At 40.2% G+C, this 25,657-nt stretch overlaps 2 protein-coding genes across 3 annotated transcripts in view; one reads left to right on the top strand and one right to left on the bottom strand.

Moving 5' to 3' along the window:
* Positions 1–25,657, top strand: part of LOC144987094 (uncharacterized) — a 270,314-nt gene that overhangs the window by 165,709 nt on the left and 78,948 nt on the right. The gene's annotated exons all lie outside the window — the stretch shown is intronic.
* LOC144986856 (uncharacterized) lies at positions 5,350–18,692 on the bottom strand. Of its 2 annotated transcripts, none has more exons than XM_078935357.1 (3): positions 18,119–18,692; positions 11,768–12,361; positions 5,350–9,021 (listed from the first exon to the last, which is right to left on the bottom strand). In XM_078935357.1, exons 1-3 carry the CDS (start codon positions 18,261–18,263, stop codon positions 7,142–7,144), a joined length of 2,619 nt encoding a protein of 872 aa, XP_078791483.1. In that variant the 5' UTR covers positions 18,264–18,692; the 3' UTR covers positions 5,350–7,141. The 2 variants fall into 2 exon arrangements, with proteins under 2 accessions (XP_078791483.1, XP_078791494.1); XM_078935368.1 differs by having other exon boundaries at positions 11,804–12,361; positions 18,119–18,691.

The raw sequence follows: 25,657 nt of genomic DNA, 5'->3' as shown, positions 1-25,657 counted from the left end.
ACGTCTTCATTAACGAGCACTTGACAAAACATAGTGCAGATATTGCCAAGAAAGCGCATTATCAAAGAAAACAGGGGAAAATCCCGAACACTTGGAGAAACAATTGTAAAGTTTTCATCAGGCTGAACGGGAGTCCAGAGGAAGCAAAAGTGCTATTGACCAGGAATATCGTGGACCTGGACAGATATCGGTAATCGCTGCTTCTGGGATTTCAAGGTAACAAACTCTCAGACACAACCATGAGGAACAATAACTTAACTGGATGGAAGTCAGCCAAACATCACAGAAGTAAACGGATCTAGATCAACTGATGCTAAGGACATTTGAGTTCACTGCTCTTAATATACAAGACATAGAACATGACATTGATCCAATCAACAACTTTTTCCCCAACATCAAGGATGACTTCTGTTACTATACTGAGGATCACTACAACCAGAACGTTGAGACTAAAGATAAATTGTCAATTATCCACATTGATAGCAGGAGCTTGTATAGATACTTTAACAATATCAAGGAAAATTTACATAAATTCTTACATCCATTTAGTGTAATTGCAATATCAGAAACCTGGTTTAACACAGAAAAGGGAGTCATGGACTTTAATTTAGATGGCTATGAACTAAGATACAATAATAGACTTAATAAGGGTGGAGGAGGAGTGGCATTGTATGTTCATAATACCCTGAAATTCAAAGTGTTGGAAAGCTTGGCAACTGTGATTGACAATATTCTTGAAAGTATAACTATTGAAATCTGTAAAGAAAACAAACAAAAAAACATTGAAATATTCTCATCTTGGATTGAAAAAAATGTCTAAGTAAAAATGATAAAGTAAAATTCATCTGTGGGGATTTCAATATTGACTTGTTAAATCCTAAAAAACTCAGTATCAGTTTATTTCGAAAAATCACTAGACCCAGAAGAATTACAAACCAATGCAGAACTTTAATTGACAATATGTTCACTAATGAGACTGTAAATAAAATAATTAATGGATTATTAATTAATGATATAAGTGACCATCTTCCAGTGTTTACCGTATATGATGATAGTTACAGAAATTATGAGTTTAACAATTCAACACAGTACAGAAGGGTTAAAAGTGAGGAATCCATAAATGCATTCAAAAATGATTTATTAACCCAAACCTGGGATGAAATTTACAAAAAACAATGCATCAATGAGGCTTATGAATGCTTTTTAAAACTATTTGAATCATTATTTAATAAAAATTGTCCAATTAAAGCATTTAGAAAAAAAAAAAGAAATTGTAACCAAAGCCCCTGGGTTACAAAGGGGCTACAAAATGCCTGTAAAAAGAAAAACTGTCTCTACAGTTTGTTACAAGACGGAGGATGTGGCTGAAAGCTTTAATCAGTATTTTGTAAATGTTGGACCCGAATTAGCAAAAACACTCTCTGATTCAGGAACATCGGGAAACCAGTACCATGAACTAATCAGTCGGAATCCCAGTTCAATGTTTCTCAGTTGTGTCAGAGAAAAGGAAATATTAGATTTAGTAAAAAAAGATGAGTAACAAACATTTAACTGATGTCAATGACATTGATATGGCTGTATTGAAAAAAGTGACTGATGGTATTTTGAAACCACTCGTGTTCATCTGTAACTTATCTTTTCAATCAGGTTCCTTTCCAAACAGCATGAAAATAGCCAAAGTCATACCGCTGTATAAAACTGGGAACAAGCACCACTTCACAAACTACAGACCCAGATCCTTATTACCACAGTTATCCAAAATATTGGAGAAACTTTTTGAATGTAGATTGGATGCATTTATGGATAAGCACAAACTTCTTAGTGACAGTCAATACGGATTCAGAGCAAACAGATCAACGTCATTGGCAATCATAGACTTTATAGAGCATATCACAAATGCAATTGATCAGAAAAAATGTGTTTCTGGAATTTTTATTGATCTAAAGAAGGCTTTTGACACTAATGAAATCATTGCTGAACAAATTAGAACAATATGGTATTAGAGGGACAGAGTGTTAGACTGGATCAGAAGCTACTTGAGTATGAAAAAGCAGTTTGTAAAGTTGGGAGATGTTTGTTCAGCATGTTTGGACATTGCTTGTGGCGTCCCACAGGGATCAGTGTTGGGCCCCAAGTTATTTATTTTGTGTATTAATGATATATGAAAAGTATCTGAAATATTTAAATTTGTTCTATTTGCAGATGATACAAATATTTTCTGTGGTGATGACTTAAACAAACTGTTGAAAGATGTAACTAAAGAGATGAATACTTTGAAAATGTGGTTTAATATTGATAAATTATCATTGAATTTGAGCAAAACAAAAATTATGTTGTTTAGTAACTGTAAAAACAATATGCACGTTGATGGGGTAGAACTTGAAAGAATATACGAATGTACATTTCTTGGTGTTGTAATTAATGATAAATTAAGTTGGAAGCCACATAACAAATACATACAATCAAAATTGTCTACAAGCATATCAGTGCTAAATAAAGCAAAATTTGTCCTAAATTATAAGTCACTTTTTATTCTCTACTTCTCCCTGGTTCTGCAGTAGTTAAACTACTGTGTGGAGGTATGGAGAAACAATTATAAAACATCATTACATTCACTGGTAATACTTCAGAGGGCGATACAAATCATACATAACGTGGGTTATCTGGATCATACACATTATTCCTACAATAAAATTATTAAAGCTTACAGATCTGGTGGAGCTGTGTACAGCACTAATCATGTTCAAAGCCACATATAGCATGCTACCAGCAAATATACAAAAATTATTCATGAAAAGAGAGGGAGAGTACAATTTGAGAAGAAAACAGAATTTTCACATATACAAAGCACGCACAAATAGAAGATGTTTCAGTGTTTCTATGTGTGGAGCAAAACTGTGGAACAGTATAAAAGCAGAAATAAAGCTATGTCCAAACATAAAACTGTTTAAAATAAGATATAAAAATATGATTTTAAAACAATACTCAAATATCTTGGATGGATATCAGATGTATGACTGTATGTAAGTATACACATGTAAATAATATGTATTTTAAATCATTTTTATATTAATATGCGCGTAGTATTTTTCAATTAAAATTCATGCTCAGTATTTATGACAGTACTCTTTGAAAAATATATGTTATAGCTACATAGATTGTATTATAAAATGTTATATGTAAATAAAGAAGCTGCTTAAATTTGAGATTATTTATGCATATTTATTGAAAATGTGTCTTTGTACTCTGCAGACTGAAGCTGTCAGTGAGACCACAACCAAAGCAACCACATCTCCAAGTGAACATCCAGAGCCTTCCACCACATCATCTCCTCCAGCCAAAAAGTCTGTAATGACTGAACTGTTTGGTGAAAAATAAAAAAGAGCCTGCTATTTTGGAGGAGCCTGCTATTTTGGAGGAGATGAAGGTAGAAGTTGTCAAAAACAAAGAAACATGATGCATCCCTCTTGATGCTATGCCTCTTTAAAGGTGGAGAACCAATAAAACCAGCTATTGTGAGAAGGGAGTACCCAGGCGCAGAGAGGAGAGGAGGCAGGAGGATGCAGGGAATAGGGTTTAATAACAAAAACTCGAAACTACAAAACAAAACCACTGCAACAGGCAGGCAAAACTCGAAACACTAGAAAGACTCAAAACCGGGGAAGAATACAATATGGACCAGCACAGGAGGAAGGGAAAGACAGGACTTAAATACCTACAAGGCAACAAGACACAGGTGGAAACACTCAGGACTGATGGGGCAAGGTAAAACTCGAAACAACAACAAAACAGGAAATACTACAAAATAAAACAGGAAATCCAGGAACAAAACACAAAGGAACTGAAACCGTTACAGCTATAAGCTTATTGCAAATATGCCAAAGAGGCATCTCTCCATTTCTGCAACCTCTGTCCCGAGTGAGAGGGTTTTTTCTACAGACGGGGACATCGTAACGGCTAAAAGATCTGTCCTCGCTCCTGAAAATGTTGACAAAATAATCTTTTTGGAAAAAATTTGAATAATCCTGAATGGAAAAAAATGTGTAAGATAATGTTTTTTTCAGGCCAGTATTTTGTATTCCAAGTTTTTGGTTCCTGACAGCTCATAGTTTTTCTTATTTTATAAAGCAGATCATCTAGGTCAATTTTATTCTTTCGTTATGTAAAACCATTAAATGCATTTTGCAAGTATTTTTTTGTGCCCATTTTGTACTGAAAAAAGATATATAAAAACTTTAATAATCTCCAAAGGGAGACATTCAGATGTCTGGCAGCAAAACACACACACAATAAATAATAAAATAATAGTTCATATCAGGCAGATTAGTTACACAGCCATACCGAACCGAAATATACCTAACCAAGCCCAATGAAACTCGGAATCAAACCGAAATGAGATTTTAGCGTATTGTTACACCCCTATTGTTTACAGTGGGACTGATTTCTACTTCTGGTATTTGAAAGAGAGCTGTGCGTGAGCAAATGATTTATTTCTACCAAAAGTGTGGACCATGTAAATATTTGTTATAATCGTAAAAAGTTTTTCTGAGCCCATGTGTACGATTAAATTCTAATCCAATCTTTGATCCGATCAAGATATTTTGCACATGTAACCTCAGCTAGTGCTGCCCTCCAAAAGTTTGGGTTAGGGGAATCATTCATTGACTGGATTAAAATATTGTATCACAACCCCAATGAATCTTTTTCTGGGAAGAGGAACTAGGCAGGGTTGCCCACTTTCCCCTTCTCTTTTTGCTATAATTATTATAAGCTTCTGAAAAGACCTTCCTCAGTAGGGTGGCTGGGGCCTCCTTTAGAGATAGGGTGAGAAACTCGGTCACCCACGGAGAGCTTGGAGTAGAACCGCTTCTCCTCCATATTGAAAGAACCCAGTTGAGGTGGCTCGGCCATCTAGTCTGGATGACTTCTGGGGAGGTGTTCGGGGCATGTCCCACTAGGCGGAGGCCCCGGGAGAAGACCCAGGACACACTGGAGAGACTTTAACTCTCGGCTAGCCTGGAATCACCCAGTGGTCCCCCCAGTGAAGCTGGAAGAAGTGGCCATGGCGAGGGAAATCTGGGCACCTTTGCTTAGACTGCTGCCCCCCCGTCCTGGGAACAGATGGGTGGAGGAAGATGGATGATTGGATGGATCTTTAAAAAAAACATGTGTTTTACAGTGAATGCAGTCCTTCATATTTAACATTCCATGCAGATTTGGCACCAAAATTGGAGCATATCCTGGTTCGTCACATACTCTCCTTTTTGGAACAGAGTCCAGCTTTGGAACCAGAAGAGTAACAACAAGCAGCAGAAACCCACACTGTGAGAAAGACTCCACACATCTGACTGATGTTTACGGCCACTTTATTCTTCACAGTAAAGATTGGGACAGAAAACTGAGAACCAAAAAGAACAGAGGAACAGTTCTAATGTCTACTAGAAAACATGAATCAAAAAAACACCCAACGCAAACACCAGACTTGTTTTTTATCCGCCTTTTCCTTCATACATTTTTACTAAATTTTTTTTCACTAAACTGTTATTTGCTAACATGACTAACAAAATATAAACGGTATTTCATATTTTAAAAAAAATAGAAATGTTCATGAATCGCTTCGTGTTAGAATTAGAGAAGTGTAAAAATAATTCTAGTGTTGTCATGGCAACACACAGACTTAGACAACACTGTCTCAGCATTAACTACAACAATGCTTAACCTTTACACATTTAAACAATATAATATAAGTCCACAAATTTACTAATAAAAATCAACCAGCAAAAAATAGAACAATATTAACATTTCATGTAAATCAAATCTTATACGTAGGATTCAAAACAACACATTTCTATTTACAGGTGTATCTAAAAGAATTAATTTCATCAACAACTTAAATATTTTTGTCATTCATTACAAAAAGTGAAACACATGATGTATAGAATCATTACACAATACTTTATTTTAATCAATGGTATAAAAGTGGGTTATAGATGATGAAGCCATAAGAAACAGTGTTAGAAAATAAGAATATCAGTAAAACAAAAAAAAAAAAGAATGTTGTCAGACTTTTGAAAACGTAATTTCTATGCATTCAATCCATTGTGCCTCCTTTTAATTGAATGACAGCATCAATGTGGTATGGAGTTCATCATGTGGCTCTGTGTTCATGTAATGAAATCTTAGGTTGCTTTGATAGCATCTTCATTATGAGTCTGGCAAGTCATCTTCCTCATCACTAGTTTTGAAAAAGGTCAGGTTTTTGACACAGCAACTGACCTGGGTGGGCCAAAGACTCCCTTGGCTGCTTCAATTCCGATGCATCCAAAGAGATTGATTAACGTCTTTGTTTTCCTCATCTGATCTGCTATCTGGCTCTAAACTGTATGGTTCTAATATTACTCACAGTTTTCTTTTACACTAATGTTAGCTTGGACTTGTGAGTAGAGCTTTGACGGTGTGGGATTTTTGATCACTGCAGTTAACTGCCAAACACAAAATCCCCGGCGGCCGCGTTGCAAATGAATACAATTACAACGCAGTATTCTTTATGAACAAGTTACAGTAACAACTAACTACTACAAATCTAACTAATGAACTAACTATATAGGTGTTGTAGAATGTCGGATGAGGATGTATTGTGCTGCTGAAACCGCGCATGTGCGTGCACGCATAGGTAGAGGGAATGTGCCGTGTGCAGCGTGGAAGGAGTGAGAGGTGAGAAGGAGAACACTAATCAAAGGTTTACCCCAGAAACCCTTGAACTCTAAACACAGGACAAGCAGAAAAAATGCGGTGATGAGGTCATCACGGTGATGCGGTTATCGTCACACCCCTTCTTGTGAGGTGCAATGAGCTAGCAGAAAAGCATGTAAATGAGGTCATGTTGGAAAAATTAGCAGAGCTAAATTCAGTGAAAACAGTCTCGTCCACAACTTAGTAGAGCATTTCATATGAATTACAGCTGTACTGCAGAAAGTATGTCTTAAATACGACACAGGCTAAAAACTGCAAAATCATGTTAAACACCATCTAGAACGATTTTACAATTGAAAAATATTTTTTCACTTTTTTCACATAATTCTTAAAGATGAGTTCTCGTGTGTGTTTTGAGATCAGATATGCGACTAAAGCCCTTTGAACATTATTTACAAGAAAAAAGCTTCTCTCCTGTGTGGGTTCTCATGTGTGTTTTGAGATGAGATATTTGACGAAAACTTTTATTACATTCTTTACAAGAAAAAGGCTTCTCTTGTATATGATTCTCTCCTGTATGACCTCTCATGTGTCTCTTGAGAGCAGATATGCGACTAAAGCATTTTTTACATTCTTTACAAGAATAAGGCTTCTCTCCTGTATGAGTTCTCGTGTGTGATTTGAGATGAGATATATGACTAAATCTTCTTTTACATTCTTTACATGAAAAAGGCTTCTCTCCTGTGTGAGTTCTCGTGTGTATTTTGAGATCAGTTTTGCAACTAAAGCGTTTTGTACATTCTTTACAAGAAAAAGGCTTCTCTCCTGTATGAGTTCTCATGTGTCTTTTAAGATCAGTTTTGCAACGAAAGCGTTTTGTACATTCTTTACAAGAAAAAGGCTTCTCTCCTGTATGAGTTCTCGTGTGTCTTTTGAGAACAGATATGCTAATAAAGCGTTTATCACATTCTTTACAAGAAAAAGGCTTCTCACCTGTATGAGTTCTTATGTGTGTCTTAAGATAAGATAAATCACTAAAACTCTTTTTACATACATTACAAGAAAAAGGCTTCTCTCCTGTGTGAGTTCTCGTGTGTATTTTGAGAGCAGATATGCGACTAAAACTCTTTTTACATTCTTTACATGAAAAAGGCTTTTCTCCTGTATGAGTTCTCATGTGTGTTTTGAGATCAGTTATGCAAATAAAGCATTTTGTACATTCTTTACAAGAAAAAGGCTTTTCTCCTGTATGAGTTCTCGTGTGTCTTTTGAGAGCAAATATGCGACTAAAGCATTTTGTACATTCTTTACAAGAAAAAGGCTTCTCTCCTGTATGAGTTCTTATGTGTGATTTAAGATAAGATAAATCAGTAAAACTCTTTTTACATTCTTTACAAGAAAAAGGCTTTTCTCCTGTATGAGTTCTCGTGTGTCTTTTGAGAGCAGACATGCTAATAAAGCGTTTTGTACATTCTTTACAAGAAAAAGGCTTCTCTCCTGTATGAGTTTTTATATTAGTTCTGAACTGACACCCGTAACCTAAAGTTTTACGGCTTTCTGTACAGATACGATGTCTGTCATCTGACTTATTTTTCGTGTTAGCAAAGAGATTGCTAACAATTCTTGAGCTTTCACAAGACTTTACAGAAGAAAGTATATTTTTGCTAGAAGATCGTTTAGGTCTCTTAAATAAAGTTGAGTTTGTGAAGTTTTTTCCAACATCAGAGTTACACTGGCTTTCTGACATTTGAGAGCTGTCCACACTTTGGACATGACTTCTGTCTTTTTTCTTCCTCTGATCTCTGTTCTGTGGCTCTGTCTCTTCATCTGTAGTTGATGTTGATTCTGTCTCTCCATCTGCAGTCAATGTTGATTCTGTCTCTTCATTTGTAGTTGATGTTGATTCTTCATGTTGGTTTCCTTCTTCATCCTGACTATCCGTTACATTAAAGCTCTGCTGATTGTTTAGATCTGCTTCACTGTTCTCATCTTCGTCACAAGTAGGAATCTCAATCAAGGCATCAGTCTCCTGCTTCAGATCAATATGCTCCTCATCCTGACTTATGTAGAACCCTTCCTCTTTCTCTTTCATTAGTAGAAGTTCTAGTTCTTCTACTTTCTCTTCTTTAATCAGTGCGGGTTTGTGTTCCTCTTGTTTCTCTTTAATCTGTGGAGGTTCTGGTTCCTCATGTTCCTCTTTACTATGTCGAAATTCTGGTTCCCCCTGTTCATCGTTAATTACTCGAGGCTCTTGTTCCTCTTGTTCCACTCTTAAATTCGTCTGCTGGTTGCACAAATCCTCTTTACTCAAATAATGCTGAGGGAGGACTGCAGAGACAAAGACAAAAAAGGAGACCTTTTATATTTTTAAAGGTCTTTGTGTATTGTCAAGAAAAATCGAAATCCTCTAATCTTCAGTTGCTCTAGACTTTAAATAAACGACAGATTGTAACCTATTAGTTTTCTTTCAAAGTTAAGACAGTTAGAGGTGATGTCAGTTGTTCAGACTTTAGTAGGTCAAACACCTAATTAAGGAAACTTTTAAGTTTTTCAAAAAGGTTACCCAGTTATTTTAACCTATACCTTTTAATAAACCTTTTTATAAACACACAATGATACTCCACACACTAACACACACACCCTCCTCTTTTACAGCACATGTGCTACCAGTAAATTTGCCTCCCCCACCCTCCATATTTTTTATACATTAAACGTGGAAAGGGCACGTCCATGATCAATAAAATGAGCAATAAGACGGGAGCGCACATGCACACAAACACACAAACTCGCGCACATACTCATGAGACGCGAGCACACACTCGCGTTTCATTGAGTGATGCCTGTCTGTGAGGCGGCCAATGCGTGTGAGAAGAACAGGTAAAGTCAATGTAAGTGGCTACATGCGTGGAGGGGGAGGGGCCTAGAGATAATCGAGCGCACGTAAACATCTGTGGGAAGGAAACAAAGACAAATATCCATCCATCCATCTTCTTGACCGTTTGTCCCTTTCGGGGTCACAGGGTTGCCGGAGCCTATCCCGGCCACTTGGGCGTAGGCAAGGCGGCCACTTGGGCGTAGGCAAGGGATGCCCTGGACTGGTCGCCAGTCTGTCGCAGGGTAGAATATCCTCAATCACACATCCATTCACTCTCACACCTATGGACAATTTAGAGTTGCCAATCAACCTATGAAGCATGTTTTTGGACGGTGGGAGGAAGCCGGAGATCCCGGAGAAAACCCACGCATGCACGGGGAGAACATGGAAACTCCACACAGAAAGGTCCCCCATTGATGTTGTGTTTTTCATGTCCCCCAGCCGGGACTTGAACCGGGGGCCTTCTTGCTGTGAGGCAAGAGCGCTAACCACTGCGCCACCGTGCAGCTCACATATCATCCCAACCTGATATGTGCGCGCGTCTGAGTTATGAGCAAGCGAACTATTGATTCATTCTTCGACCTGTGGCTAGTGTACCAGTGCCAGAATCTACACCAGGGGTCTCAAACTCGCGAAGCAAACCACGATTCTCATGCGCGGCTGTCACTGCAGCACATCGCTCCTGCTGGACTTGGGTCAGCTGAGGAGAAAAAAATGTCACACACCTACATGCGTGACAGCTAACAGGGCTTGAACATTAAACACGTGTGAACAACAACACGATTTAGTCTTAGACACACTTAAAACACGTGTGGAAAATGCAACGATAGACGTGTTTAAGATGAACTAGCGCCGCGCCTGGATCGTTGGAGTGACGAAGCCCGGGGGGGCATGAAGGCGAAGCTAAAGCGAGACTGAAGGAGCACAGGAGGTTGTTGTCCTTAACATTCAATTTACTTTAAATATGCCTCTTCCCCTTAGTATGATCTGTATTTTGTGATATATCTTTTATAATTATTGTAATGTTTTGTAGTGGATAAAGCCTTTTTTTAATCAGTTGGTATTTTAAATTATTTTAATTGATCAATTAACTACAAAAACCCATCAGGACACATAATGCATTGTTTTGTAGTAATCAGGGCAGTTTTCAGTCAGTGCAGGACTTAATTTCCAGCTGTGTTTGCGTAGGTTGGCGCTTTGCTCCCAACCCTTTCTCGTGATATTTTTTTGGTTTTGATTGACAGGTGATGTTGGAGCAAAAACAAAGATACAAAAATAGGCTGCACCTATTTGGTGTCGCCAACATGAATTTCCATCCCTGTTTACATACATCTAAGTATTGTTTGTGAAATGACCAAAAGGTTACTACGGCAATGACTTGTTACTAAAAACTTTTTTTTATCCTTAATGTATGGTATTTTGTTTCATATTTTGTACTGTTTTGTACTATTTTGTACTGTTTTGTACTGTGATGACAGCGATGGTGCTGTCAGTTTAACTTGTTGTTGCATCTTCAAGAGTGCAGAATAAAATGTGACACAGAATTTGGAACAGCACATTGTAATTTCTGCATCTATTATTAAAGTATTTATTAGTAATACAGTGAAAATTAGTAGATTTGGTTAGCATGTTGATTTACGGCATCCGCCCCTAAATTTTCTGGTTGTGCCCCTAAAATTTTCAGTTAGGGGCCACAGTGCTACTAGTGAAAAATGTTAGTCTGGAGCCCTGCATTGATAATCATGTCTTGAAAAAAAGTGACTGAAATCAAAACCATAAATAAAGCATGTCAAAGCTAAACCTGCTAAAAGCATAGCAGTGCTATCAGCCAAAAGCAGGCTGAAGCAGTAGAAGTGAAGGCATCCATAGAAACCTCTGAAATATTACTGTTTATATATATATAATATTACTGCAGATGGAGAAAGACCTCCTGCCAGGCAACCACATTTGCCACCCTACAGCAGCCCCCAACGCCAGAGAGCAGAGGGGCGCAAGCCTCAGTAGAGAGTGCAAACCTCAGCCCGACCAATAGAGCACTCTCCCCACCACACCCAGCCAGCCCAACGGGCAGCCCCAGACAGGCGGCCCCCCTTTTCAACTGGAAGGGACAGGAGAGACTCTTCCAGGACATGCTGTTGATGGACTGCATGTTTGGAGAGCTTGAAGCTCAAGATAGAACCGTTGTTGAAGTGAACATACCGATAGTGTGGAGATGAAGATCAGAGTCACACTGACCTGCTGACATGTGAGAGCTGTCCACACTTTGGACATGACTTCTGTCCCTCCTCTTCCTCTGATCTCTGTCCTGTGGGTCTGTCTCTTCATCTGTAGTTGATGTTGATTCTTCATGTTGGTTTCCTTCTTGATCCTGACTATCAGTTACATTAAAGCTCTGCTGATTGTTTAGATCTGCTTCACTGTTCTCATCTTCCTCACAAGTAGGAATCTCCATCAAGGTATCAATCTCCTGCTTCAGATCAAGCTGATCTTCATCCTGACTGATGCAGAGTTCCCCTGGTTCCTCTTTAAACTGTTGAGGTTCTGGTTTTTCCTGTTCTTCTTTAATCTGTGGTGCTTCTGGTTCTTCTTGTTCCTCTTTAACCTGTGGTGGTTGTGGTTCATCTTTTTCCACTTTAATCTGCTGTGGTTCTGGTTTTTCCTGTTCTTCTTTAATCTGTTGTGGTTCTGGTTCCTCCAGTTCTTCTTTAATCTGTTTTGGTTCTGGTTCCTCCAGTTCTTCTTTAATCTGTGGTGCTTGTGGTTCCTCTTCAGTCACATAGTGCTGGGGGAGAACTGCAAGGACAAAACCACAGAAAGAATCCCTTTATACTTTAAAAGGACTTTACATCGGTGTGAACTCAATCAACTTCACATCAATGCCACCAAAACCAAGGAGATGGTGTTGTACTTCCGGAGAAAGGCTTCACAGTCTCCACCAGTGGTAATCCAGGGACTGGACATCAAGAGGTTGTTTGTGTAAAGGTACCTGGGTGTTCACATCAATAACAAACTGGACTGGTCAGACAACACAAGGGTCCTGCACAAAGGGTCAGAGTTGCCTCCACCTACTGAGGAGACTGAGGTCCTTTGGTGTGTGTTTAGGCCACCACTCAGGACTTTTCTATGAAACTGTGGTTGTTTCAGCGCCCTTCTATGCAGTGGTCTGCTGGAGTGGTGGAATTACAGACAGGGACAAAAAAGAAACTGGACAAGCTGGTCAAGAGAGGTAGCTTGGTCCTGGGGGGTATTCCAGAAAGCAGGTTATGCTAGCTCCCACGGAAAGTTTGAAGCTAATGAAGTTGATAACCTCAGCTTTCAGCTTTAGAAATGGAGGTATGTTTCAGGGTATGTAAAGTTGCCATGGCAACTCATGCTTTGATGCCCTGGTCGGGAGCAGGTTTAGTTGAAGCTTAGTTTGTTTACAGAGAGGTGAAGCAGCATGACGTGTCCATTTGAAGATGATTTAGTGGATGAAGAAGCTCAGATAATACTTTTTCCACCATGAGAGGGTGATAAGATCACATATGGATGTTGGAAAATTAAACTTTTTAACTTTGATCTAACTTCATTATTTGCTTCAGTTAAGATGATTAAAAATCTTTTTTTTGTTAAATCAATTTGAAAATAGCACTTAGTTTTCAGACAGTCATTTTGCTTTCATTCAAATTAATTCAATTAAGTAGGTGTTACTTTGGTGCTGCTGTTAGAGCGGCGGAATCGATTGTGGGATATCAGTCTCTTAGACTGTCTGGACGGATTTGGGTTTGAGTGCGGGTTTTTGACCAAATGTGTTTAGTTGTTACGCTGTTTTTCTGTGTTTTGTCGTGTTATTTTGTCCTACTTTCTTTAAGTCTCCGCACCACGAGTGAGAGTGAAGGAGAGGATGATGAGTTTATATAGCACCCCTACAGTTTATATGCAGTAATGACAATGTTTGAAAATTCCTAAATGAACGAAGTCTCCTTACGCTCGTTGTTTCTTTCCTTTTATTGTTATAAAAATGAGTATATCTGCCGACTCAAACTTAGAGATTTGAGAGTTCAAGAATTATAATTAATTATGATGGAAAAAATATTAAACTCAATTACTTGTTAACAATTGAAGTAATTCATTTAAGTTGGCAAAACTGGATAAGTTATATATATGCGTCACAAGTAAAATGGAAATAAGATAAGAAGATCTTGCGTTTACTTTGTTCTTTTTCTCCAAGCAGAAACTCTTTCTTTTGCTGATGATGCAGCCATGTTACTTTGTTGATGAGCATCTTCATACACAGTCATTAAAATCTCAAGACTCCGTCTCACTGAAGTGTAGCTCTTTCTTTTTTTCACAAAGCGTTTCCATAGTGACCCCAGAAATCGGTGATCTATTTAGAATGTCTTTATGTACCTGCTGTGCACGTGCATTAAACCAGGGTTACCAAGTCAAGCGTAATTATGCCAACTCATATCTGGTCTTTTGGAACCGACATACCCCGAGTAAGCAAGGTCAGGCGGATTTCAGCCAGAGTTCAGGCTTAAAGTCAGGCTAGTTTAAACATGCTTCCTGGAATACCCTCCTGGACTGTCCCCTGGACTCAGTGTATGCATGACTACATTTACATAGAATTTACAATTTGAGTTAATTTAACTTGGGCTAGGACGCTTCTACTCGTGGAGGAACGTGAATGTTTAAAAACCACAGACAAGACTTAAGTTGCTAATGTGAATGTATTTACAATGTACAGTGAATACAAAATATATAAAAAAAGAGTCCAGAGGATGTTTTCTGTCTTGTCTTTATAGTTCTTAAGGCATTAGGATAGGTCCTATGAAAGAGGTTTTTTATTGTCATTTTTTGGGGGGGAAAGAAAGAAGCACTCCAGCTGTTTTGTTGGATGACAAGGGGGATAGAAAGATCCTACCTTTTTACCAAATAGAATTCATTTAAGCTGGTGCACGGGCCAGCTGCTTCAATCATGGCTGCACTCACCAGTTCACGTTTTATTAAACCATGCTGATTCAAAACCTGGCTTCAGCAATCTGCAGCAGCGGTACACAGCTCAGCTCTCCCATGAATGCACACCTGTTGGTGCGTTGACATGCCTTGAAAAATGAAAGCCACGTCACCCTAGGTCTTGCGGTATTTACACAAAACCGGCAAATTTAAAGTGACATTCCAGAATTTTTATAAGGAGCGACAGCGTAGAATGCCATTTAAAATGATAGCGCAGAATTTCACCAGGGTTACACTAAGCTGTCCAGCATCCGGGACAACCGCTGTCAACCTCTGTTCGAGACGGAGAGGACCATGAGTAGCTCGCCGCAGACTACTGCACCCCCCGTGCAAAAAGGAATGTTACCAGAGGTCCTTCGTCCCTTCATTTTTTTGACAGTAATTGATAGACATAATAACTATCAGAAATCCAGGATTTCAGGGAAAGGGGGTGGTTTAAGTGAAAAAAGTCTGAAATAGATTATGTCTTTCAATCAGACATTATTAAAAACCAGTTGTTTCTTTTATGGAGATTAACCTATGGAATTACATATCTGCCATAAAAAGAAAGGGCGTAAAGACAACTAAGCGGGCGTATTTAGGAACTGAGTGAGTGAACTTTACAACCGCGCTGGCGCAATCCTAACTGAGGAGGAACACGGGAATAGGGCAGCTGCAGTTCAGTTTAGATCTTCACAGATTTGGACTTCCTGCTTTAATAACTCCTCTGATCAACGTTCAAATGTGTCAGCAAGTATCTCACTCATTTTGTATTAACACAGAGAGTGAACTACAAAAGCCGGCTGCCAAGGGACCGTCAACAAAGTGCAACCTCTGTGAAACACATTCTGTAAAAATCAGTACTAAACTTTTAAAAAGCGATTACATGTCTATATTTATAAGAACTGGTAATGAATACTAATCAGCATAGTCACGCTACATTATTATACCAAATTTTGTTAGAAAGTCAATCTCTATTTTATTGCTTATAGTTTTTTAAATTTAATAGAGATATGAATCATAACATTAATGTTCAATAGCTCTGAAAATACTAAAGCTTCTGTCACCAAACCTCCTGTACTGACTAATCATGACCTTATTGTCCTACTGCAATAAAGATTATATATAATTCAAGTTGTTTATTGTTAGGAATTTTTCATATATAAATATTGATCAGATTTGGTCAAAAATGCTCAATAGCGTTGAAGATGCTGTAGTTACTGACACAAAACTTCCTGTACTGACTAATCATGGCCTTATTGTCCTACTACAAAAAATACTATGTAAAAAAAATTATAGCATCTTCAGAGCTATTGAGGATTTTTGACCAAATCGGATCCATTTGTAAATATGAAAAAATCCTAAAAATAAAAAGGTGAACTATTCACATATTCTTTATTTTAGTATGACAATAAGGTCATGTCAAGTTATTGATAACTTTAGTCATGATTCATATCTATTAAAATTTGAAAAAGTATATGCAACAAGATAAAATAAATATGGACTTTCCTACAAAATATGTATTGTAACAAGAATATGCTTTATAATAATTTTATGAATTTTTTGTGAGATTATTAATTTTTACACAGTGGTGTTTCACAGTTCACAGAGGTTGCACTTTGTTGACGCTCCCTTGACAGCCGCTGCTGCATGTCTGCATTCACAGCTTAAAGCGAACAATTCTGATCAAAAGGCAAAAAAAATCTATTTTCTTCAGAAATGCATTTGTGGTTCACTCTCTGTGTTAATACAAAAGGATTGAGATACTTACTGACATATTTGAACGTTGATCAGAGGAGTTATTGAAGCAGGAAGTCTGAATCTGTCGAACCGCTGCTGCCAGAGAATTTAAAATAATGAATCTATGGTTCACAAGTGAGGACGCTGGAAAACCAACTCCAACAAGACAAGAAGACGCAGCAGCAGCTGAGTTTCCGCAGAAAAGGAAAGGCCTGTTGGAAGATCGACTCAAGGCTCAGCGCTGCTACTTCCAGCAGATGACAATGAAAGCTGTCCATCATCCGCTCCTTTAACTGAGACGCAGCACCCGGGGAGTTACGCCACACTGTGGGACTGCAGGACTTAAACTTGGCCGGAGGTGTCTGTTTTCACTGTTCTTAGGAGCCGCATAGCAGAGACGGACTCTGATGATAAGGAAAGGGAATAACTTGAGTTATTCTGGATTAATGGTCCTGTTTTTATTCATATTTATGCTCAAAAAGTTCAGTTTAAAGGTTTAGCTTTAGTGTGATCAGTATTGTTCACCCCCTTTGTGACTGAGTTTGATCCCCCTGTAATAGGAGTTTATGAACTTCATGCATTTTTGTGTAAAATGGGGAAATAAGGATAGAGAACACAAAAGGATGTTGTCAAATTGTGTGTGTGTGTGTTGGGGGAAGTGTTACTCACGCAGGGAGTACGTTAGTGTAGAACCACCACTGCTTAAAACACAATAAGATGTTAGCAGGGCTCCAGACAGAATTTGAGAGTGTGCGACTGGATGTAAAATCCAGTTGCACACTCTCAAATTTTGGTCGCAGAATGTGCTACCAGTAAATTTGTTCCCTCCGTATTTTTTATACATTAAACGTGGAAGGAGCACGTCAATGCTCAATGAAATGATCAATAAAATGATAAATGAGACGCGAGCGCACACGCACGCAGACAGACACACGACCTGCAGCTAGTGTACCAGTGCCAGAGTGTACAGCAGGGGTCTCAAACTCGCGAAGCAAACCATGGTTCTCATCATGCACGGCTGTTACGGCAGCACACTGCTCCCGTTTTGTAATGTATGTAGCCCTTTTTTTTAATCAGTTGGTATTTTAAATTATTTAAATTGATCACTCAAGTACAAAAACCATCAGGACATATGTCCCATAATGCATTGTTTTGTAGTATGTAGGGCAGCTTTCAGTCAGTTCAGTACTAAAGCTGCGTTCGCTCAGGTTGGGGCCTTCCTCCCACCCTTTCTCGCGATATTTTTGTGATGATTGACAGTTGATGTTGGAGCAAAAACAAAAATATATGTCACACACCAGTTGATCTGTGCAGCGTTGAGTCCACCTGGGTGATCTCAAACACGCTTATTGTGCATCTTGGCTGCACCTATTTGGTGTCACCAAGATGAATTTCCATCCGTTTTTTTTTTACTATTTTTACTGTCATGACAGCAATGGTGCTGTCAGTTTACCTGAAGCCCCTAAAGTTTTTGGTTGCGCCCCTAAAATTTTCAGTTGAGGGCCACAGTGCTCCTAGTGAAAATGTTAGTCTGGAGCCCTGGTTAGGACTGTTACTTTAAAAGCTTTAACACAGATGACTTGAAAAAGACATAAAAACACGAATGGCGGTTCGTTCATAAAAGTTGGGCTTGTTTTGTGGTCTGTCGGTCGGTTTTCAGATTACTTTTGTTTTGGGCTCGAAAACTGTCCCACTATCTGGCAACACGCTCCCTCGTTTTAGCGGTGAAACTAAAACAGCAGGCTATAATCCAGCCACTGTTTGGAACCAGATAGCAGCTCAGACGAGGAAAACAAAGACGTTCATGGTTCTATTTGTCTGCAGCAGTGAACGTACCAACTATGTGTAGCTGCAGCTGCGGGTTCCAGCTGCTATCCAGCAGTCTGCGCTGACGACAGAGCTCCTCCTCGTTCTGGACGATGGTTCCTTCAGCAGCAGAAAGTTGTTCTCTGACAGAACCTTCCTGAGGTTCTGAAGACATGGTTCCTGCTCCGATCTTCAGCTCCAACTCCCACAAACACCACCGTCCTCTTCACTGCAGCTCCGATCGATCATCTGCTAGTCTCACAATCCCAGAAAAAAGGTCCAAACAGAAACTTTTCTCCTGGTTGGAGATTTTCCTGAAAGTTCCTGTGATCCTGCAGGAGTCAGTTCTGCTCAGCCTGCAGAGCAAACAGAAAAGACTCTGGAAGCTTCCACATGTGAAACTTCAAGACAAAGAATCCAAACAACAACATCTGATTGGTTGACTTTTGGAGGGAAAGCTGCAACAGTCTTCTGTGATTGGTTCAGCCGTCCCTGCCCCCACTAGTCCACTGCACAGGGGGCAACATTCCAGGGGGGGTTGGTAATCTCCTCCTTCTATTGTTTCTGCCCCACTGGCTCTTTCAAAATAAAGGCTTGTTGTAGCAGAAACCTAAATGGAACATCAGAATGGACTCAATCTGCTGCTGGTTTCAAAGCCTCGTTCTCAACTTCCACCTGTACTGTCCCGTTATGTTTAATTCTTTCTGCTTTTTTTAATTCTTTCTGCACCATGAGTGAGAGGGAGTGAGAGGATGATGAGTTTATTTAGCAGCCCTACTGCTCAAATGTGATATGTAAACTATAGAGAAATGGTCAATGATTCCATGATGCAAATCTAAATTGGTCCTTTCTTTTTATTGTTATAAAAATATCTGCAGGCTCAAACTTAGACATATGAGAGCTCAAGAAATAAAATTAATTAAGATGGAAAAACATTCATTGAATTGGAGTAATATGACATTTAGTGAGATAAATATGTGAATTTGAGTTGTATAAAAATATTAAGTTGGAGAGATTTAAGAAATTAGGTTGAAAAAAATTATCTAAATTACTTGTTACCAATTGAAGTAATTTGTTTAAGTTGGATAATTTATATATATATATATATATAAATTATCCAACTTAAACTTATATATATGCGTTTACTTTGTTCTTTTTCTCCAAGCAGAGTCTAAAAGTCTCAGCAGGAAAATGACAGGAGAGGATCCACGATTTATTATTTTCCTATCAATGTATCAGTATATTTTTTTCTGACTTTTTGTCTTTAAAAATCACAGTTATTTGGTCATTTTTTATTATTTTTTTATAAATAGTGTTATTTATTTTATTAAAATGATCATGAATTAATAAAACTTTATTATAGGGCTTTACAATAAAAAGATAAAAGCAGTTTAAAGTTTTAAAGAAAAAGACTTAATGTGGACTTACAAAAAAAAGTTTGGTGACTCCATCCTAGTATCCATGGCTACGTTCACACTGCAGGGCTTAATGCTCAATTCAGAATTTTTGAAAAAATGCTATTTTTTTGCAAACCGTTCATATTTCCAATAAAATGCGAACATTTGTGATCTTCTGTGTGAACGTGAAGTGATCCAGAAGTGACCCACAGTAATCAACTCAACTGTGAACGACTTCACTCTTGTTTGTGGAAATAGCTAACGTTAATGTGGTCCTGAGGGAATTTAGTTTTCTTTGGCGGATGCACACAAAAAGTCAGGAGACGGAGGTATACAGGTTAAAAGGATTTGATTACAAAACATTCAAACCAATTAAAAATGGACCTGTTTAAAAGACAGATTCAGTCTGCTGAGGACCAGAAGAGAAAAGGGAGGTGGAGACTCCCAGAAAACCAATAGCCAGTAGCGGTTTTAGGTACAGGTAATATGGGCAATAGGGGCGCAAAAATGAAGGGGGGCGGTGCCGGCAACTCAGCCCCTGTAAAATAATTTATGCACCACTATTGCTTTACTTATATCACAGAGTTTGTAACAGCCTGAAAGCTGGCGGTGCCCCCGTCCCGCAGCTGCGCCCTCTCTCCTGTCTTTGAGAAGTAGAGGCAAATGGTGTGAAGAAGGAGAAGGGAGGGGGCGCGGGGTAAAGGGTGAGCACGGAGCTCTGCCGCTTTTGCGCAAAACTGAGCTGGATCATCTTCAAGGGGGGGCAAAGGTCGCGGGCCGCGGCTCAGTGCTTGATGAAAAAATACAAACTGCGTCAGCGCCACCATATACAGAATTGGCGCCCCTGGCTGCAGCTGCACGCGCTCCTGCAGGAAATGTGTAACGAAAACGGGGGGGGGGGCGACTCATTTGGAAGCGACTGTGGGTCGCTTCCAAATGAAGTGACCAGGTGGGGGACAAGGGCAGGGGGGGGAATCTACTTTATAATACTTTTTTAAAAGTCAGTCACACTGGGACATTCTATAACCTAAATTTTAAATATATAAATATATGTATATTATATAAATATAATGGGCGACAGTGGCTCAGGTGGTTGAGCGGGTCGTCCAATCATCAAAGGGTCGGCAGTTCGATCCCCGCTCCCACCAGCCAAAATGTCGTGTGTCCTTGGGCAAGACACTTCACCCTCCTTGCCTCCAGTGTGGCTCCACTGGCGTGTGCATGTGTATGAATGTCCCGGTGATGGTCAGAGGGGCCGTAGGCGCGAACTGGCAGCCACACTGCTGTCAGTCTGCCCCAGGGCAGCTGTGGCTACATCAGTAGCTTACCGTCACCAAGTATGAATGAGGAATGAATGAATGATGGACACAATGTTAGCGCTTTGAGTGACTGGAAAAACACAGAAAAATCCAATCCATTATTATTATTAAATATATAAAAATCATGCTCTTTTGGGTTAATTTTTGAGTGAAATGCCCAAATAAAAAATGGGAACACAAAACAATGTTGTCACTAAGGTGACAGTTGGTTTAGTCGATGGACTTGATGCCTTTGTGAAGACATTTATGCTAAATGCCAAAAACATCTGAAATATGGAGAAAAAAAGGTCAAAGTCATCTGGTGCCTAAAGAAAAGAAAAGAAAAAAGAAGAGGAGAAAAGAGACAAAGAAAAGGGTAATATGGCATAGTTAGATGCACGTTTTCTAAATTCTTATCTACCTGCCCTACAACAACAACGTTGCAGAGGAAAAAAATTTTTTTGTCTATCATGACCAAAACTGAAGAAGGGCCAAAAATTGAAAATAACGTAATTTTTAAGATTTTCTTCTTTAACGTTTGCTCTGCCTTAACTTGTAACATTAGTTATGATTCATGTGTCTGTCTGCTCTGCTGTATCACAAAGTTTTGATGTGTTTTGCTGTTGTATATTAGTTCATAATGTTAAATGAGCTGTGATGGTAGCATGCTGCTGCTGCTGCTAATGCTAATGCTGCTGATGCTGCTGCTGATGCTGCTGATGCTGCTGATAGATAGACAGACAGACAGACAGACAGACAGACAGACAGACAGACAGACAGACAGACAGACAGACAGACAGATAGATAGATAGATAGATAGATAGATAGATAGATAGATAGATAGATAGATAGATAGATAGATAGATAGATAGATAGATAGATAGATAGATAGATAGATAGATAGATAGATAGATAGATAGATAGATAGATAGATAGATAGATAGATAGATAGATAGATAGATAGATAGATAGATAGATAGATAGATAGATAGATAGATAGATAGATAGATAGATAGATAGATAGATGACTTTATTAATCCCACAATGGGAAATTTCATTTAACTGTGGCAGCAAAAATGACATTCAGAAATAATCTATATGATATAACATCAATAAAGGACATCACAAATGACATTTATATTAAATAACTAAAAATATTACTAAAATTATTACGAAAAATTATTATCAAAAATGAGATTCTTATTAAATAAAGAAATAAATATTAAATATTAAATAAATACAGCTGCAAAGGTGTAAAAAACATGCGGTCTGCAAAACATGTAAACTGTAAAAAAAAAATACAATTTTTCTTTTCTTTTTCAAAATACAGAAATAACTAATGAAGTTCCCACCAAAAACAAAAACAAACAACTGTTCAGGAATAAAAAAACAATTTAAAAAACAATTTAAAATTGAAAAACAACAACTACAAAAAAAGAAAATAAATAAGTGAGTGAATGAAAAAAACACCCTGGGACCGTGGAGTGTCACAGTACAGTCTGATGGCTGTGGGGGGGGGGGGTGACCTGCAGTAGCTCCTTCTTACACTGAGGGTGTAACAGTCTGGTGCTGAAGGAGCTGGTCAGCGCCTCTACAGTTTGGTGCAGGGGGTGGGAGGGGTTATCCATGATGGATGTCAGCTTAGCTAACATCCTCCTGTCCGCCACCCCCTCGATGGATTCTAGTGTGCAGCCCAGGACAGAGCCGGCCTTCTTAACCAGTTTGTTAAGCCTCTTCAAGTCTCTGCCTGCACTGCCCCCCGCCCAGCACACAACTCCATAAAGGACCACTGAGGCCACCACAGTGTCGTAAAAGGTCCTCAGCAGCTGTCTGCACACGCCGAACGACCTCAGTCTCCTCAGCAGGTGGAGGCGACTCTGACCCCTCCTGTACAGACCATCTGTGTTGTTGGACCAGTCCAGTCTGTTGTTTAGGTGAACACCCAGGTATCTAAAAGTATCCACAAACTCAACGTCTGAACCCTGGATGTTCACCGGTGACTGTGGTGGTGAGGACCTCCTGAAACCTACCTCAAACGCTGCAGAAGTAGAGCTGCGAAAATCATCAAAGACTCCACCCTCCCCAGTAATCATATTTTCACTTTGCTGCCATCTGGTAAGCGCTACCGTAGCCTGATGGCAAAGACCGAGAGACTCAGGAGGAGTTTCTACCCCCAGGCCATCAGGCTCTTAAACCTTAACTCTAAACATGTATCTTAATTATTTAAGTCTACAGTCCACATTCATGCACATTATTTTGCATTCTATATTTTATTCTACAATACACATTCTTTTCTCATTTCATCTTTACATAGTTTCACTTATGTATATTATGTATATTTTACAGAAATTTATTATGTACATTTCCTGTGCTGTTTTCCTTAATTATTGCACTGTCCATGGAGCGGACCTGGGTTACATTTCACTACTGGTTGTATTTGCTAAATATAACTTTGTATGTGACAAATAAAAGAATCTTATATATCTTGAATCTTGAAATCCAGGATCAGCTCCTTTGTCTTGCTGGTGTTAAGCAGCAGGTGGTTAATTTCACACCAGCCAACAAAGTCGGAGATGACCCCCCTGTACTCCTGCTCATCCCCCCCTGATACACAGCCCACAATGGCACTGTCATCTGAGAACTTCTGCAAATGACAGTGGTGGGAGTCGTAGGTGAAGTCTGATGTGTACAGGGTAAACAGGAATGGGGAGAGCACAGTCCCTTGAGGTGCCCCCGTGCTGCAGACCACCACATCAGACACACAGTCACGCAGCCTCTCAAACTGTGGTCTGTCTGTGAGGTAGTTGATGGTCCAAGCAGCCAGATGTTGGTCCACACCTGCAACCTCCAGCTTCCTCCTCAGCAGTGATGGCTGAATTATGTTGAAAGCACTGGAGAAATCAAAAAACATGACTCTCACAGTGCTCCCAGGGGACTCCAAGTGAGACAGGGCCCGATGCTGCAGGTAGATGATGGCGTCATCCACCCCGATGCCTGGTCGATATGCAAACTGCAGCGGGTCCAGTGCTGAGCTCACCTGAGTGCGGAGATGGCTGAGGATGATCCTCTCCATGGCCTTCATCAGGTGGGAAGTCAAGGCGACAGGTCTGAAGTGGTTCGGTTCCGTAGGACGAGGTACCTTTGGAACCGGAATCAGGCAGGAAGTCCTCCAGAGGACTGGTACCTTCTCCAGTCTGAGGCTCATACTAAATATGAACAGCATCACCACACAGAGCTGGTCTGCACACTCCCTGAGGAGCCTGGAGGTGATGTTGTCAGGACCTGTAGCCTTCCTGGCCTTTGTTCTCCTCAACTCCATCCTAACCTGATTCAGGGTGAGGCAGAGGGGGGTTGGAGGATGGGTGGGCGGTGGCTGGTCTGGTGCTGTGAGTCGTTGAGGGGGTCCTTTTGCTTCTGTTGGAAGAAGGGGAGGGTGGACTGCTTGGTGCTGAGGTGGTAACAGCTGGAGCTGGGAGGAGACGCCTGAGCTGGAAAGGTGTGAAGAGGGGGCCGTGTGGATGGAGACGGGGGGCTGAGCAGAATCAAATCTGTTAAAGAACAGATTCAGTTCATTTGCCCAGGCTTGGTCACCTGTGACCTGGCGACCATTTCCAGCCTCACCGTGGCCCGAGATGTGTTTCAGACCTCTCCACACATCACGGATGTTGTTCTGTTCCAGGCGCTGCTCCAGCTTCTTCCTGTAGCTGTCCTTGCACTTCCTGATGTTGTATTTCAGGTCCCTCTGTACTCTGCGTAGCTCCTCCTTGTCCCCAGAGAGAAAAGCCCTCTTCTTCTCATTTAGGAGGGTCTTCAGCTCAGGAGTGACCCAGGGCTTATTGTTGGAAAAACATTGCACTGATTTTGTTTGCACCGTGTTTTCCACACAAAAATTCATATAGCCCGTGATGCAGTCAGTGAGACTGTCAATGTCCTCCCCGTGTGGACTGCAGAGAACGTCCCAGTCTGTGGTGCTAAAACAGTCCCTTAATCGCTCTGTTACTTCCTCAGTCCAGATCTTCACCGTTTTAATCTGTGGTTTCTGCTGTTTCACCACTGGAGTGTAAGCAGAGGAGAGATGGACCAGGTTGTGATCAGAGCGTCCTAAAGGGGGGAGGGGGGCAGAAGTATATGCATTCTTGACGTTAGCATATAAAAGGTCCAGAGTTTTCCTGTCCCTCGTATGACAGTTCACATACTGGGTGAAGTTGGACAGGGTGGCGGAGAGGGGGGTGCAGGCATGGTTAAAGTCCCCAGAAATGAGGATCAGGGCCTGCGGGTGTTGTGTCTGCAGCTGGGACACGGTGCTGTGCACGCGCTCACAAGCGACAGCAGCGTCAGCCGACGGAGGGACGTAAACAGTGACCACCAGCACATGGGAGAACTCCCGTGGAAGGTAGTACGGCCGAACGCTGACTGCCACCAGTTCAATGTCCTTGCTGCAGTGCTGTTCTTTCACAGTGATGTGCTTCGGGTTACACCATCTGTCATTCACGAACACCGCCAGACCACCGCCTTTCTTCTTTCCGCTCTGCGCCGCGCTCCGGTCCGCCCGCACCAGCGTGAATTCATTAACTGAGACCACGGAGTTTGTCATGTCCTGGTGGAGCCACGTCTCGGTGAAACACAGCAGGCTGCTCTCCCGGTACACCCGCTGCAGACGCATGAGCGCTGTTAGCTCGTCCAGCTTGTTAGAGAGCGCGCAGACGTTTCCCATAGTAACGGATGGTAAATATGGCTTGTACCTCCGTCTTCTCTCCCGGCGTTTAACTCCAGCTCTGCAGCCTCGTCGTTTCCTCCGTATTTCAGCTGGAACATCTGGCTTTCCACCGAGGAGAATCTCAGCTCGGCTAAGAGCTAACAGCTGATCTCGAGAG

The sequence above is a fragment of the Oryzias latipes genome, chromosome 2 (genome assembly GCF_053564925.1).
Source record: "Oryzias latipes strain Hd-rR chromosome 2, Olatipes_Hd-rR_3.1".
NCBI lineage: Eukaryota > Metazoa > Chordata > Actinopteri > Beloniformes > Adrianichthyidae > Oryzias > Oryzias latipes.
The sequence above is the reverse complement of the archived record's forward strand: the minus strand, read 5'-3'. Positions and strand labels throughout refer to the sequence as shown.